The 18,178-nt window shown below is 38.5% G+C and overlaps 1 protein-coding gene across 1 annotated transcript in view; it reads left to right on the top strand.

Annotated features, from left to right (window-relative positions):
- Positions 1-18,018, top strand: part of plagl2 (pleiomorphic adenoma gene-like 2) — a 59,453-nt gene extending 41,435 nt beyond the window's left edge. Inside the window, exons 2-4 of the mRNA XM_067446562.1 lie at positions 10,225-10,336; positions 10,461-10,886; positions 12,611-18,018. Coding sequence (XP_067302663.1) covers positions 10,579-10,886; positions 12,611-14,057 — 1,755 coding nt within the window. The 5' untranslated portion in view covers positions 10,225-10,336; positions 10,461-10,578 and the 3' untranslated portion in view covers positions 14,058-18,018. The remainder of the gene's footprint in view (positions 1-10,224; positions 10,337-10,460; positions 10,887-12,610) is intronic.
- Positions 18,019-18,178: the final 160 nt, after the last annotated feature.

Raw genomic sequence — 18,178 nt, 5'->3', positions numbered from 1 at the left:
CCTCTTTCCTTCCTCTCTGAAATTCTTTTCTCTCACTCGCTCTCTGTGCCATCTGTTGCTTTGCTTAACTACCACACACTCTCGTAATCTCACTCGTCTCCCTCTCTCGAGCGCGGCTGTTGTCACTTTAGCTCAGTATGGTGAACTCAAGGGCTATTTTTGGTAACTGAACTTCTTTTTTTCCGGAACACGTTGAGAGTCGTGTGCCTGTGCGTTAATAAAACCCTCAGAGGCGTGAGACGGCCTGGGTTCACACAGCCCTGTCTGTGCATCTGCTGTTTAATAAATAAACGTCTCAGTTTTACTTGAATCAGTGTTTTTATGAGTTTAATGTCTTATTTACCTGTTATTTATAGACATTGAGTAGTAAAGTGAGACATCAAGTGAGTATATTTGATCTCACTCATAAGGTAAAAATGACAGTTGTCTTGTGTAATGGTATTTAAGTGAATAAATAGTTTTTGCACTTCGATGGGTTCAGGACAGGTGGAGTTTGCTCATGTGTGCAGATCAAATCAAATCATCTTTCTTGTTTGTAAGTCCCTCCCACCTGGTGGAAGTCCACCAGAAGTGCACTCACTGACCTTTTGATGGACTCTCTGATTGGGTAGATTTTTTTTGTTGTTAACATTTGCATTTTTAAAAGTCACTCCATGACAGGAGTAGGCAGTCCTAATTTCAGCTGAAATCATCTTTGTGTGTAGCTTCATAAACAGTCAAGAAAAGGCTATTCAGTTCATTCTCTCTGTAAATGATTTAAACATTTTCCATGGAAATTAGTTATTTAAAGTCCCCCTGTAGTCAATAATTGTATCCCTTAAAACTCATTTGTGATCACCAAAATAACATGTTTAAATTTTTTAACCTGTGAAAAAGTTTATTTATGCCTTAAAATAGCGTGAATGTACAGTAACTCTACACCCTTGCTACATTTAGTATACGCGGAATCATGAATATGCAAGTGTGGCCCGCCTCCACTCACTCATACATGCTCGCCTACAAGTCGATGTATCAGAATGGTAACGCGTTTTATGTATTGTTGTCTACAACGTCGGATACATGACAGTAATTAATATGATTAGCCTTGGGCTGGACTGCATTATCAAACAGTTAACAATATCTATTCATATCAACAGAAAAATATACCAGGATAAACCTGGCTTTTTTGAGACCCCTCTGCTTCCTAGCATAGTAATGATCTGATAAAGCCCGCCCACATGTTGACGTGATTGGTTACAAAGTAGTTTGTGACATAAGAAACACCAGCATTTTCAAACCACGTTTTTGCAAGATTTTTTCATTGCAATTTTAAGAAAAATATACCCAGCAATGGTATTGACTTATGCATTTGCACATGGTTTGTCTTAAAGGTGTACTGTGTAAAGTTTAGCAGACCCTTCTAGTGGTGAGGTTGCGAATTGCAACTGCCCACCCCTCCCTTTCGAAGCACATAGAGAAGCTACAGTGGCTGACACAGGACAAAGGTGATGTCATCTGAGACAGCATAGAGTAGCCAGCATTTTGTCCTTTTAGGGCTACTGTAGAAACATGGCAAACAAAATGGTGACTTCAATGTAAGGAGACCTGCAATGCATGTAGATAGAAAAGGCTCATTCTAAGATAATACATATAAATTATAATTGTATAGTATATTGGGAAAGAAACCTATTGTAAATATCAACGTGGGTTTGACTTGTCAGAAGAATGGATTTACTTAATCCTACATATAATATGTAAATAGACAGCAATTTTTAGACTCAATCATACTCAATCATATTTACAGATGGTTCGAAGATTTTTAAAAATGTGAGGAATGGTGACTGGACAACAAAATTATGGAGTCCACATGCAAAAACAAGTCTCAATTTTCACATGCTTTACTTTTAGCTTTAGAATATACTGGAAACTCGCAACAAAATAATTTTATAATTTTCACAGACTTCAAATCATGTATTCAAGTAATGGAATCTTAAACAACTGATCTTCCTTTGGTGGAATGTATTTTAAATAAATTTGACCACTTAAGGATTTTTTTTTTTTTTATCGTTTAATTTTTTTGACTTCTTTTTTGCAATGAAGATGCTGACATGGGGCCCTGTCATACACCGGCAATGCAACGCCAGGGACAACGCAAGTGTTTTTTGCTAGTTTCAGCCCGAGGCTGTTATCGTTTTCACATCTAGCGCCACATTTTTTAAATAGCAAAGGCTTAAATAGCAAGGGCGAGCACATCTGTTTGTCCATGGGCACACTGGTCTGAAAAAGAGGTCTGTTCAGGCGCATTGTTGGCGTGTTGCTATGTTGAGGCAACTGAAATCGACTGTGCCATTTACCAACAAAAACCTGCGTTAAAGTCAATAGTGGAGTATTTTTGGTTAATTTAACAGTGCGTTGGTATTATGCGCCTATAGGCAGGTGCACAACTCACACTCTGCTTATTACACACACAGGGATGCGCAGCAGCGCACAATAATGTTTAAATATTAAAAATAAAATGCATTCATTCAGTTCAATAGTAAATGCGCCATGGTGCTAGTGCAACTGACTTTTAAAGGGAATGGGAGATGAGACTCTGATTGGTTTATTGCGCGTTACACCCAAAAACACAACCATGACTCATTAATGGAGTATAGGGAGAATCCTTTTGAACCATGCGCCTGGCCGTTTTTTCAGTCATTAAACTAGCAAAAGTGGATTTGGACTAAGTGCATCTGCACCATGCGCTTAAGACCATGCGCTCAGATCATTAAAATAGGGCCTGTGGCATTAAAAGTTATACACTACTGCTTATTTAGGAGAAAAAATCTGACATTCTATCAAATCAATTTAAACATGATCATATTAGTTAAAGATGCTCTAGTCGGTTTCTGAGATGTTTGAAATCAACCTAAAACAAACATACCCCTCCCTTCATTGCACAAAAACACAATGAAAGAGTGGATGTCTCTTTATTATAGCTGAAGTGAAGCAAAATAAAGCTTTGCAGAAAATAAAGCACAGATGACAAACAAACGACAAGGAGAAACAAAAAATAGCATACAGTACACAAGAGTAGCTATATATAAGCAAGAGTTCATTGTTAGTCGCCAGCAGCACACCAGCTCCAGACAAAACAATGCCACTCAAAACTGTCCTGTTAATATAGCTAACATAAAAACAACAGTATCTCTGGCTTCTGTGAAACAGCAAAGCCAATGTTACTTGTTACTTGCTCCAATGTTATGGAGCAGAAACAAAGCCTTTGGGACGTTGTCCTGCTCCACTTCACAGATGATGAGTAAAAAGACAATTTCAGAATGACAGGACACTCATTTATGACACTTTAGATCGGCTCTTTCGGCACGTCATACGTCATTATGCTATTTCTACATCAGTGCACATGCACAGTACTTTCCAGTTTTCAGTTCCGATTAAGTGTTTACATGCCCTCTCGGTCGGATTACAAAAGCAATAAACCATCCCTTACAATCCAAATTAAATTTTATTCAGATCTGGCCAATTCATTCCGATTGACATGGTTACATGTGACTTTATTTGTTCCGATTGTGCTACTAGTCAGGCTACGATTGGATTATTAGGGTCCATGTAAAAGCAGCTAATGTAATTGATCAGAATCTGGCATACTGCCTGTATTTGACTATGCCTGTGACCTTGAACTAGCTGTTCGCTCACTCTCTGCCTTTGGACAGAAGGGGTTAAACCTGCACACAGGAGGCAGCATGGTGTACACGGTGACCTCTGACCCCCAGGCCAGAGGAATGTGAAAACCCTTTAATCTCCAAACAAAACCTCAGACACACTCACGCAGCCAATATGGATGGCCAGTTTCCCCCCTCTGTGGCAGCATTCAGCGATCGTGCGTTTGTGTGGCCTACAGAAGGATGGTCATATATAAACCTGCCCACCCCCACTAACCAATCTGTCAAACCTTTACAAAGTACTCAAAGACTGTTCAAATGACCTGGATACACCAATATTTTTTACATATAGAATTTCATATTAGTCACATTTGAATACTCTTGTTGGGAATGGATTGGATGTCATGTGTTTGTGTTTATAGCATGTTAGATGCGCTGTGTGAATGATGGATGTATGTGTGCAATGAGGAGTGTTTGCGGAGAAGCTGAGGCATCACAATGGCGCAGGGCTCCCTGGAGTAACTGAATGGCGTAGTGTCACCCCCCTGCACCCTCCCCGCTGTGTGATGACTGCAGCAGCGCCACACAGCTGTCACTTCCTCTTATCCACATATATATATATATATATATATATATATATATATATATATATATATATATATATATATATATATATATATATATATATATATATATGGATAAACGTTCTCTTTTAAAGTCAACACGAATTGCCATTGGCAACTCGTTTACTTCTGTAGTAGCATATTTCGGAATAAAACAAGATATTGAATGAGGGAAAAAAAAACTTGATTTTATAATCTGGGATTTGATATATTCCAGAATCTAATTTTTTGTCTTTGGAATAACATCCAATGCATCCGGAACGTATTCACAGTGTTTCACTTTTTCCTCATTTTGTTATGTTACAGCCTTATTCCAAAATGAATTACATTTTTATTTGTTTCTCAATTCTAAAATCACTACCCCATAATGACAACGTGAACAAAGTTTGTTTGAAATCTTTGTTTTAATATATGTATTACATATAAAAGACAAAAAAAATAAAATTACACAACCATTCACGGCCTTTACCATGACACTCAAAATTAAGCTCAGGTTTCTACTGATCATCCTTCATATGTTTTTACAACTTGACTGGAGTCCAAATGTTGTAAATTCAGTTGATTGGACATGGTTTTGAAAGGCACACACCTGTCTATATAAGGTCCCAAAGTTAACAGTGCATTGCAGAGCACAAACCAAGCCAGGAAGTCAACGGAATTGTCTGTAGACCTCCGAGACAGGATTGTATAGAGGCATAGATCTGGAGATGGGTACAATTTCTGCTGCCTTGAAGGTTCTGGCCTCCGTCATCCATAAAGGGAGGAAGTTTAGAACCACCTGGATTTTTCCTGAGCCAAACTGGCAAAACTGAGTGATCAGGGGAGAAACACTTTAGCCAGAGAGGTGACCAAGAACCCAATGGTCACTCTGAAAGAGCTCCAGCGTTTCTCTGTGGAGAGAGGAGAACCTTCCAGAAGAACAACCATCTCTCCAGAACTCCACCAGTCAGGCCTGTATGGTAGAGTGGCCAGACGGCACATGACAGCCCACCTGGAATTTGCCAAAAGGCATCTGAAAAACTCTCAGACCATAAGAAACTAAGTTGTCTGGTCTGATGCTACAAAGATTGAATGGCCTGAATGTCAAGCGTCATGTCTGGAGGAAATCAGGCCCGCTCGTCACCTGGCCAATGCCATCCATACAGTGAAGCATGGTGGTGGCAGCATCATGCTGTGGGATGTTTTTAAGTGTCATTAACTGGGAGACTAGTCAGAATCAAGGGAAAGTTGAATGCAGCAATGTACAGAGATTTCCTTGATGAAAACCTGCTCCAGATCGCTCTGGGATTTAGACTGGGGTGACCAGATCCTGTTGGGATCTTCCAACAGGACAACGACCCTAAGCACATAACCAAGATAACAAAGAAGTGGCTACAACTCTGTGAATGTCCTTGAGTGGCCCAGCCAGAGTTGAAGCAGACTTGAACACAATTGAAAATCTCTGGAGAGATCTGAAAATGGCTGCATTGATGCTTCCCATCCACCTTGATCCTGCAAAGAAGAATGAGAGAAACTTCCCAAAAATAGGTGTGCTAAGCTTGTAGCATCATACTCAAACAGACTCAAGGCTGTAATTGGTGCCAGAGGTGCTTCAACAAATTATTGTGCAAAGGCTGTGAATACTTTAATTTGTCACTTTTTATTTTTAATAAATTTGCAAAGAAACTTCTTTCACATTGTCAGTATAGAGTATTGTTTGTAGAATTGAGAAAAAAATAAATTTAAATAAATATGGCTGTAGCGTAACAAAGTGTGGAAACATTGAATCAATCATAATACGGACAATGATGCATTCATATTCACAATACCAAGTTTGGGGTCGGTAGATTTTTTTATGTTCTCCAAGACTGCATTTATTTAATCAAAAATATATTAAAACTATAATTTAAAAAGTGTGCGTGCGTGCGTGTTAATATTCAAAACAGCTTTCTATTTTAGTATTTTAACATTTAATTTATTACTGTGATGCAAAAGTTTTATTTTTCAGCATCCTTTCTCCAGTCTTCAGTGTCACATGACCCTTCAGAAATCATTCTAATATGACGATTTGCTGCTCAAGAAACATTTCTTATTATCAATGCTGAAAACAGTATTTATTTATTTTTTTGTGTGTGTGTGTGTGTGTGTGTGTGTGTGTGTGAATAGAAAGTCAAAATAAATTTTTTGAATAAAAGTATTTTACTGACTGGAATATGAATTAGCTATTAACAGTATAAAAAAGTCTGTTGTTTTTTAGGTTATGAAGTCTGCTCAATGACTTAGGTAGCAACCTGTGTGTGTGTTTGTAAATGTTTACATTTTAGACTCATATGACCCTGCTTTAGTAAATGTGTGGTCAGCAGGAGACAGCAGGTGGATTTTGACCTTTAATCAAAAGGGTAATTGAAGAGAGGTTTACGCTTATGAGTGTTTGAGAGATTTTAATAAACAATACTCCCTACATGCCAAATACTAATAATACAAAAGCAAAGTAATGCATCCATCGAGAAAGGATTAAATGCTCAATACAAAAGAAAAGTAATGTAACAATCAGTAACCAATTAGTAGTAAGTGTATTGCTCGCTACTAAAGCAAAGGGTGTACATGAATGAATGATTTGATATGCCAGTAGCAAGAAAAGATGTGGTTCTGCGGTGGGTTTCCTGTGTATGAGTCTGGCTCTTTGTACACCTTACTTTATCATAATTTATCAGTACTATCGAACTTTCAAAAGAACTCAGCCAATACATATCTCAGATGTGTCTGCAACAATGTAATCCTATTTCAATGTGTTGATGTAACATTTTGAGTTTACAATTTTTTTTTATATTAATGAACAAAGCCTTGATTTTCAGTATATCAGAGTTTACTTATAGTATAAACTACAATGCACAATAGAGTGGTGCCAGTATGGCGTCACTTTGTAGGCCAACTGGCAGTTAGCATCACTTGTTCCCTTGAGAAACTTTCCCTTGAGATTTTTCCATAGTCTTTTTGATTATCGCAAAAAAAAAAGAAGTAGTAAAAAGCTAAAGGTACTAAGGTAGGCTATAAATGGACTACACAACACCCCCCGCTATTTTAATGTCATCATCTCGAAGCTTCCGAGTCCAACAACTCTTTCACCGGAAGTGCTAAATGCTATCTGGCTCCTGAATTTTGGCCTACGAAGTGATGTCGTACCTGCACCACTCTATATGGGGAAATAAGTCCCGCCCTTCTAAAGTAAAAAAGCCAATCGCTGATCTGTAAAGTCATTGCGTCACTGCAGCTGCCGTTAGAACCTCCGGTTCCCATAGAAACCGGAGACTTGTGCTTAGGACTGCACATGCGTGTCGGCTGGTCTAGCCTGAAAAATAAGCTTTTTAACGCTTTTCAGCAGAAGCAACAACATTTAAGGGACAGTTTATGTCAGATTTTGTTGCTGATTTGAAATGTGTTATTTAATTGTAAGCTCGGCAAGCAGACCTTGAGATTTCAGGATCCCCCATTCAAATAGATAAGACTTGGTCTTAGATGCCCGTGCTGCCCGGAGGCGTTGCAAATATGGCTGCCGAGTGAACAGACTTTCCTTGAAAGGGACTTTGAATGAATGCAGACTGCAGAGAGTATTATAGCAGAGTTTGGGGATTTCCCTTATGTAACATGAGAGTGATGGTGAATGATCTTGGTTGTTAGCTCAGATGTTGCAACTCATTACTATAATTTGTTTTGAATAAAAAGTGTCTGAATAAGGGTGCTTTCATACTTGCTTCGATTGCCTGGCCTGAACCCAAGTTCAATTGGCCTAAATTCTCTCTGCTTGCAGTGTGTCAGTCATGCTAGTCAGGAAAGTGAGTGAGAACACACAAACACACAGGATTATTGAATCATATGTCATCAATAGCTTCCACGATTTAGTACTATGGACCCTTTTCACTGGCTGTTATGACACGTTTCCAAAGTTACGAACATCACAATCTTATTTTTGTTTTTTTGCACATTTAAAGTTGATTCACGTTTATACACTTAGTTTTTGTTGGTTTAACTTAAAAAAGTAAGTAACCTAGTTGCCTTAAAATTTTGAGTTTATTGAAATTAAAAATTTGAGTTGATACAATGAAGGAAATTAGTTTAATAAATAGAAACTCAAAATATTATTGTATCTGAACCACATAAAAAATTTGATAAATCATAACACACATTTAAAACACACACATTTACCCAATATGCTTACAAAATCTTTTAATAATATTTTAATAAAGGTTGTCGAATCTCAAAAAATGTTCATTGTATTAACTCAAAATTTTAATTTTAATGAACTCAAAATTTTAAGGCAACCAGGTAACTTTTTTTCTAAATATTTTTTCACAGTGTAACTCTATATGTTGGTGTTACATTACCTTGGCAACAAATTACACAAAAAATGAATTAACACTTCTGTGAAGGTGTTTCTAATACAAAGGCTGAGGGAGTCGGTGTTGGCAAATTTGACATCTTTCTTTCTTCTGAATGCTGTAATCAATCTCTTTATATTTCCCCCTCTTTTGGAAAGTCATTGAAACACTATCATGTTTTATATATAGTCTGCAGGTCCACATCATCCAAGTGAACCGAACTCTGACATCAATCGAAAGTTGGAAGCCAAAAGTCTAAACTATAGATCACAAGATCATCCTGGCATTTAGTATTTGCTCTAATACATCTGTCTCTAATTTGTACATGGACTTTGTTTTTTTAATTAACATGACAATTTCAAGATAAAATGTGATTATAATAATGTAAATAGTATAGTTAGTTTCATTAGTAGGTGACTCATTGGTCCATGAGTCAACATTGCTTTTAATTTTGAAATCATTAGTTCATTTTAAATGGTCTATGTTGTGAGATGTATTTTTAAAAGTACAAATAGTCTCTTGCAGAAAGTATTGCAGAATCCGTGACAATACAGCTGAAAACTCGCCTCTTCCGTGAACACTTAAAAAAAATATGCTTTCACTTTCCTTTAATCCCTCCCTATTCTAGTTCATGCCAAGCAATGTGTGAAACTTTGTATTTTGAGCACCTTATTTGCCTATTCACAATGAATCGCTGTAGTCCTCATTTGTAAATCGCTCTGGATAAAGGCATATGCAAAATTAATAAATGTAAATAAATGCAATAAAGTAGAGTTAAAGTAAATAGAGTAGAGTTATAAAGTATAATTTTAAATAGTTATTTTATCAAGGCATATATGTAATATGTGTTTTTTGTGCCATGGGATTTTACTGAAGGATAAATAATTATGGTGTACAGGTCATGTTATTTAAGGGCTCATTTATATTCCATCCCTATTCCCTAGAGGTAGAATTGTGTGCTTTACGATTACAGGAGCCTTACAGTAAAGTGCATGTATACACATGCATGACAGAACATGCAAAGACAGACAAAACTTACTTTATGCACCTCGATTTTACTACCCAGATTATTAATTGTTCTGTACATTACTGCCCTCTAGCTAACATAGCGAAAAAGTAAAAATGTTTACTGTACAGTTACATTTCACCTTCATGTTGACGTAAGGAACCCATAAATAATGAAATAATATTGTTCAAAGTCGTTTTAAGAATAAGGTTAAGAATAACCTAAAAATAAGGTTGTATAACATTAGTCTATGAATTAACCATGGACATGAAACATTTATTAATAAAAGCTTTGTTAGCTCAAAATGCATGTATTGGTAAAACTTTTAAATAAAAATGAAACATGTTCAAAATGTTTACATAGAAATAAGCATCAATGCTGTTCAAATATTGTTTATAGTTAACAGATGTTAACATAATATCTTGTAAAGTATTATCCCTTGTAATATATATATATATATATATATATATATATATATATATATATATATATATATATATATATATATATATATATATATATATATACATATAATTTGAAGTAAAATATTTGAAGACAAACACTAATCGATGATGTATATCTTCTTTGTTATTTTATGAAAGGGTGAAGATGATGATGAGCACTATTGTCACCTACTTGTCCCCAGTCATGGCAGGTGGGACTGGATGAGAGTGTGAAGGTAAACGAAAAAGACTGAAAAAGCACATAAAAAGGGTAAGGACTGTCTCCCTGCATGTAAGAAAAATCATACATTTACATTCTTTAAACAAAGAAAATATCTGCTTCACCTTGTCATGTTTTTTTTTTTTTTTTTATGTTTTTGGTGCATATTGTACAGATAGCAGACAATTTTAAGGACCTGCATCCCTGTAAATACCAGCACAATATCGAACCAGAGCCTGGAAGGCAAGGCAGCCACGGCCGAGTTTCAATGGCAACGGCACCCTAGGGCTGCCATGGCAGCAGCTGCCGCCGATGCCCCACACCACATTGCCACACTGACGCTGGAGGACGAGGAACGACGAGGCGCCACCAAAGTTTTTGGAGGTCCCGCTGCAGGGAGGACGGAAAGAGAGACAGAGAGCGAGAGAGAGAGGGAGAGGGAAGGGAGAGGCAGTGGGAACGAGTGTTTGGTGTGCGGTGCCCTCTTCAGCTCACAGGATAAGCTCCGGCTTCACGCTTTCTGTCACGCAGGAGAGAAACCTTTCCACTGTTCCCAGCCGCATTGTCCTAAGGCTTTCAGCTCCAAATATAAGCTTTTTAGGTAGGTGCTACTTACATGTAAAGGCCTGATATACCCGATATTACGCACAGATGTGACTATCCAAAACTGAGTTTGTTTCAATGGTTTGAAATAGCTCGCTAGCAACTTTATGGAAAACTTTGCGCCGATTATTGAACAACTCCAAACCTCCATGACGATTACAGCATTTTCCAAGGCTGAGATCAGACATAAGTGAAAACATCTCCAATCGCTGTACATTTTCCTGTTTGTTGCGATATTAAGAGGATAGCTTGCAACACTATCTATTACTAGTCTGAATACCACTCACTGCTTCATGACTAATGTGGGAAAATGCAGAAAAGTATACCGTTGCTCGGGTATTTAAAACTTTTTTAAACCTTGAACGAAACAGGACCTTGTAAATTAGGGCCTTAAGATCCTGTCCGAAACCTGCCTGATAATAGCCTGACAAGCCAGACCCACATCAAGGTGTTTGGTCTGGAAACTCACCATTGACAGGGCTCAATCCGAGAGGCGGGATAAACGGTTGTCTTTCAAACTCCCTCTGCACTCAACTGGATAGCGCTACAACCAACCAGAGAAATGTGAAGCAGAGCTAGTTGATAGATTAAATTTTCGCCGTAGCCAGTTTGCAAAACTCTGAAGACATCTTCCCTTCTTAAGAATGACTTCAGTGCCGTTCTTTTCTCAAAGAAAAGCTTAACTCCAAGTCTTCCAGAGTCGCGGCCAAAGCTGATTCGAAAGACAGCTGTTCGCCAGCTTCTCTGTTTACAAGTAGCACGCAACTCTGCCTTCATTATGTTAAGCCCTGCCCACCGACTCTATACACGATGTGATTGGCCTGACCAGAGTTTCGTTTTTCCAGCTCAGAAGTCTACTGAGAGTTGCTGCCGCTAGGGTGCGTCTAGATTTCTAGGCTAGCCTAATAAGGCAGCGAGGCAACAATTCATTAAGCTGCCTTTTGGTCGTAGCCATAGCAGGGTTTGTGACTCTACCACTGGAGAAAGTGTAATGGCCAACTTGATCATGTGTGCCTTGAAAACCAATCACATTACAACCTTGACGTGATTGAATTCCTGTCAGATTTGTTCGACAGTCAATTTTTTGCAGATACCATAGAAATTAACAAGAAGTGTTGTAAACTGAATCCTACCTTTCACAAAATACCTGTCTGTGACAGCATTTTTTTATTTTATTAGGATCAATCCATAACAAATGTATAATACAATTAAATGATAAATGATTAAATGTTTTCCCACAAAAGCTTTATTCAGTGAAGTGAAGCATCTCCATTGACATCCATAAAAATAAAAATAAAATAACTGCCGTCTCTTGCCCTGCATTACGGCTTTGTTTAGGATTACTAGAAAATTCCAGGCAGGTGTGTTGGAACTAAACTCTGCAGGACATCTGCAATCAAAGAGCAGGATTGGACACCTTTGGTAAAGTAGTTTATACTTAAGAGCAGGGGTGTCCAATCCAGCTACTGGAGGACCAACTTCTTGCAGAGTTTATCTTCAACCATTTATAAACACACCTGATCAAGCAAATTGGGATTAAAATAGTCTAGAAGGTGGCCCTTCTGGATAAATAAACAATCGTGATTTAGAGGGTTCCCCTGCAATCTGACATGAATTTATGTACATCTTGAATAAAAAGATTTCAGTTATTTTAACAGAAATGTTAAATTTGCCTTTGTTCATCAGTCTTTAGCTAAAGGCTATCTTTGTCTCCTTTTGTAGGCATATGGCCACACACTCCCCACAGAAGACTCACCAGTGCTCATTTTGTGAAAAGATGTTTCACCGCAAAGATCACCTGAAAAACCACCTGCAGACTCACGACCCCAACAAAGAGGCCTTCAAGTGTGAGGAGTGTGGCAAACACTATAACACAAAGTTGGGCTACAAGCGCCACATGGCTATGCACTCAGCCACAGCCGGTGATCTTACCTGTAAGGTGTGCTTGCAAAGCTACGAGAGCACGCCTGCACTCTTGGAGCACCTCAAGAGCCACTCAGGCAAGTCTTCAGGTGGTGCCAAGGAGAAGAAACACCCCTGTGACCACTGTGATCGTCGCTTTTACACACGTAAGGATGTCCGCCGACACATGGTGGTACACACAGGACGCAAAGACTTCCTGTGCCAGTACTGTGCCCAACGTTTTGGGAGGAAGGACCATCTGACGCGACACGTCAAGAAGAGTCACTCGCAGGAGCTGCTGAAGATCAAGACGGAACCCCCGGATATGTTGGGTTTACTTGGGTCTGGTTCTCCACCTTGTGCTGTGAAAGAAGAAATAAGCCCTATGATGTGTAGTATGGGACCTACCAAGGACTCGATGATGGCAAAGCCTTTCCACGGTGCCACCCCTTTTCCCATGGGCATGTACAACCCTCATCATCTCCAGGCCATGTCCAATCCGGGTGTGGGCCACCATCACTCATTGGTTCCAGGGACTTTATCCACTGCCATGGGGATGGGCTGCCACATGGAACCTCCGTCATCGCTGCACCACCATCACCCACATCACCATCACCATCACCACCCTCACCATCACCACCACTCCCCACCTTCACACCAGCAGCAGCCTCCCCTGCAGAACCAGCAACAGCAGCACCCTCAGCCACCGCCCAAGTACCAGCTCGGATCTACCTCATACTTGCTGGAGAAGCCCCTGAAGGTGGAGATGGAGAGTTTCCTGATGGATCTTCAGAGTGGACTCCCAGTTCCTCCACCACCCTCAGCTTCGCCCAATAAGGAGGGTTTGGAACCTCCAGTGGGATTGTCGGATGACCTTTGCGGGGACCCCCTCATGTCCAAGAGCCCCGCTGTCATTGCTGAGTCTTTGTGTGCTGCTAACATGGACTTTTCTCATCTGCTGGGCTTTATTCCACTAAATCTGCCACCCTTTAGCACCCCCATGAGTTCAGGAGGACTGGTAATGGGTTACTCCACCACCTCCACTGTTTCTTCTTCTTCGTCGTCGTCAGCATCTTCGCATGCTGCCGAACCACACGCTGCCTCAGCCACAGCTGCAGTGCCTCTTACCTCTTTGCAACCTCAACCTCAGGAGCAACCAGTCTCCAGTGGGGGGCTCGGTCTTGGGCCTCTGCACCCACTCCCACCAGTGTTCAGCTCTAGCCTCAGTACGACCACTCTGCCTCGCTTTCACCAGGCCTTTCAATGAGGTCCCCACACCAACCTGGCCTGTCACGGGCTCAGGGCAGAGGAGCATTAGTGCTTCCCATAGGGGTGGGGGAATAGAACACTTGAACACACAGAAGCCTTAACAAAAGCGCACAACAGCTTTTTAATGAGCCTGGAGGAAAACAAGCATATGAAATATCATGGAGCTTTTATTAAAGCTGTCTGAATTTTAGCTATGATTTTTTAAATACCCTTTTCAACCTCTCCCACCATCCCCTGTCCTACAATTTCGTAGTTAGATGGCAGCATCAGTAGGCCTTAAGGCATGGTACTGCATACTTTATAAAGTAATAATATTAGTAGAAAAAGGAAAAGATTAATGTAGAAAAGATAATCTGTCTTTGAGACTCTGAAAGACTAATTTGAAGTGATTTATGCATTTTGTTTTCTTTTCCAAATGTGAGACTTGACTTAAAGTCAGGTAGTAGTTGCTTGCCCTTAAACTAAAACCGTCTTCTTGGCCAGGAGTGGAAGAATTAGTGAAGGAATGAAGGAGTGAAATTGGTTATTCCAAATTTAGTCTTTTAAAATGTATTGCATATTCATGATTCAACAAGACTCAATCAAGTAATTCTCATTACAAAATCACACCTGAATTCCCAAAGCATTTAAAAAAAAGAATAATACTGTGTATGTGTTAGATGAATGTTGGAATGGTCAGTAAGTAGTTTTTATGCGAGATAAACGTAGGAACTTCAAATAGACAGGCAAAGAGGGTAAAAACTGCACAATTTGTTCATTTGGTACAATGTGACCACTGATAGAACTAAAGCAAAACCATTTTTACGTTAAAACCTTACAGGTTTACAATTTTTCTCAAAAGAAGCACTTTGTTTACAGCAGAAGGCACTTGACCTCTTTGGGTTGCCAAGGTGACCCACTGAAATCCCTCCCTTACCGTACTCTACCTTCACGCTTCCTGAAAAGAGACACATCACACACACACACACACACACACACACACACACACACACACAAAGTACAAACAACCATCAAGTACCTTGGAATCACCCCCAGCTATCTGAGTTTCCTCCTTCCAGCACTAATTTTAAGTCTCTGTGGCGCAACAGTATCTCCTGACCACCAGATTAAAGAAAAAAAAAAAAGTATTTTAGGCAAGTTTTTATTTTAGAGACATACATTATGATAACCCTGGTATATGTGAATGGAAAAAAAAAGACAAAACAAAAACAAGAATATTTTTTTTTTGCAGTGTACGAAGTACCTTATCAAAAATATATATTATAATTGCTTCTTTTTCAGCATATTTTGTCATTTAGATAGTTGTATTAAAAATTGCTGATGGATTTTTAAAAAAAATGTCTAGCAGGTTTACATAATTATGTATCTTGCATCATATTGAACAAAATGGATGAAGTATTAGCGTTTCCCTATAGCTTTTCCTGTTCCTTGTTTTTCCATGTGAGTCAAAGGAGATGAATAAGGTGGGATTTTACCTGCATATAATAGACTAATAGTGGCATAATCCAGTAGAATGGACTAGTCTTTAATCTTTAGAGCATGTACTAGAGGCCCATAATGTGATCCAGGTTTCAGTTTGCGTTTTTTTATTCTCAGTATTCGATCAGACCTGACTGATGCTGTCTATTGGTGTGTTTGGTTGTACAGTTTTTAACCTCCATTACAATTTGCACCATCACACTGAAATGTCTGAAACCACAATTCCAGTTGCTGTAGGTTCATTTTAATATTACAAAAACAGGACTTTAGAGGGGTTTTGTCTTATAATCTCTTCTAAGTTGCCATTTCCCAGCAAGTGGACTGCACACGTTCTTACCAAATAATCATTCATTACCAATGGCCATGTGTGTAACGAAACAGATGATCAACGTACCAGCAGTGAAAGCAGTGCTTGACACAAACAGATGTATTTCTCTCACTCTCGCTTCACCTCATCCCTTTGGGTAAATCTATTCTGTGTCCACATCTCACAAGCAGGAAGACAATAGAAAGGTAAAAGGCCACATCGCAAAACTAAGACAAAACAATATTATGCTGCTCTTTGTGCTGTGGTTGCCAGCAACCATAGACCACTCTGGAAACATTTAAAAAAATGTTGCAAATGATCGTTTAGCCGAAAACATGCACAGTAGTACACGTGAACTGTTTGTCCGTTTTCTCCGTTTTTCAGCTGCTTTGATTCGAATGAACATTGTATGAAAAGGGTCTGAAAAGAGACACAAAGAAGTCACCAGCCTGGTCTTTGACATTCAAAGCATGGGACATTTGATTGGGATATTGCCTAGTCGTTTTGTCATTATATTATTTTCTGTTTGTTGAAACAGGACCTCAAAACAGCACAACGCATCACCTCATTTATTTGTTTTTCATACCAAAAACCTGGGGAGAAGAAACTTAATTTTGCGCAATTGCTACCTGAAGAGTAATTGAGTTTGTTTTGTTTATACTTTAAGAATGATTTCTTCAAATAATTGTTTCCTAACAAAGCCAAAAATATTAAGTTGTCACAGTAACATAGGCGTTAATGGACAAGGTCCTATAATTATATATATTTGAAATTGAATCGAAAAGTTAAAGGAATTAAAAATGTCCTTTAAAATGAATCCAACTGAACATTATGAATGTGTACAGACACATTTATGAAAATGAATTTATTTGTAAGAAATAGTAGTAGATATTTTTAACAGAATAAAAGAAGGCTTTTGGCAATTTTTAAGTTTGTCCTCCCCGGGTTTTCTGTGAGCTGATCTGAATTCTAGCACTTTTGAACCTTTAAAAAGAGTATTTTTCAGCCTTGTATGTTCGTATGTTTTTAATTTTGTATTTGATCTTGTATGTGCCATTAGTTTGATGTGTAGAGTTTATTCATCTTTGTTGTTGTTTTTCTCCTTTCTCCAAAAGAATAACAGTATTTTAGATAGATTTTCACTAATATTAACAGCATTGTCCCCCCCACCCCCCTCCATGTTGTCTTGTCATACATTTGAGGAAGTCATTTAATCTTAAAATAGATTTTGTTAGTAACATGCTTAGAATAATTCTCAGTGTCTGACAAAATCACCATTGCCACAAACGAACGAAAAACCTTTTCAAGCTCCATCTATGACTGAGGTGTTTTTAATCAACATTAATAATAATAACAAACTGGCAGGTCTGACTGGTGTGGAATTTCCTCCAGCTCTCTGCCCCCTCCCCAAAAAAAGCACTTTTGGTTTAAATGAAGTTTTATGTAATAATTGCCTGCATAGGTGGAGCTCAGCATCTGATTGTAGGGTGTGTGTGTGTGTGTGTGTGTTTTTTTTTTTTTTGCAGAAATATTCAGATTAACCAAATTAAAATGGTCCTCTTTTGTAGCAATGCACTTGTCCTTTTCCCCCAAAAAAACTAGCTGGTTCCTTTAACAAAAATATTAAGGGAAATTATGAGGTAACCAAGCTAGCGCAAAACAAAACAATCGGACTTTCATGAAAAGAAAAAAATGATTCAATAAAATGCTCTTCCGGCTTTTAGTGAGAAAATGGGTACGTCTGCAGAGGACAAAATCCACTTGTAGTTTGATATATTTTAGCTTAATGTAAGTCTTGCATTCCATGCTTTTTATGTAACTTGTTTAGCAATATAGTCGTTTTATTTTTAGTACTTGCTTATTACGACTTCTGGAAAAAAGGTGAAAACAAAAAAATGGAATATTCATCCTTACACTATTTTATATAACATGGAGATGATTATTGACAGGACGAATTGTACAAAAGAAATGCATAACAGAGACAAACAGTGCGCTTTTTTTGTTACACAGCTCACCTGCGGTCAGTTGCTGCATTGTAAAGTTGACAGATTTGTATATTGGTTGATCCAAAGAGATGACATTACAACAAACCTATTTACTTATTGTACAGTACATTGTACCATTTGACTTGTAATGTGTTATGGTAAAATGATTAAAAGACAAACCCACGGTTTCATATTTCTGGCGTCCTTTTTTCAGCGTTTGATTTCCTGTCTGCAGCGGTGGGAGAGGGTGCGAGAAGAAACGGGCTGGTTATGGCTGAAAACTGCCATTCACATACCATACAGCCAGAACAGGAAACCACACCACAGCGCACAAATGAAAAGACAAGA

The sequence above is a fragment of the Pseudorasbora parva genome, chromosome 6, assembly GCF_024679245.1.
Source record: "Pseudorasbora parva isolate DD20220531a chromosome 6, ASM2467924v1, whole genome shotgun sequence".
NCBI lineage: Eukaryota > Metazoa > Chordata > Actinopteri > Cypriniformes > Gobionidae > Pseudorasbora > Pseudorasbora parva.
Note: the sequence above shows the minus strand (reverse complement) of the source record. Positions and strands in the feature narration are given on the sequence as shown.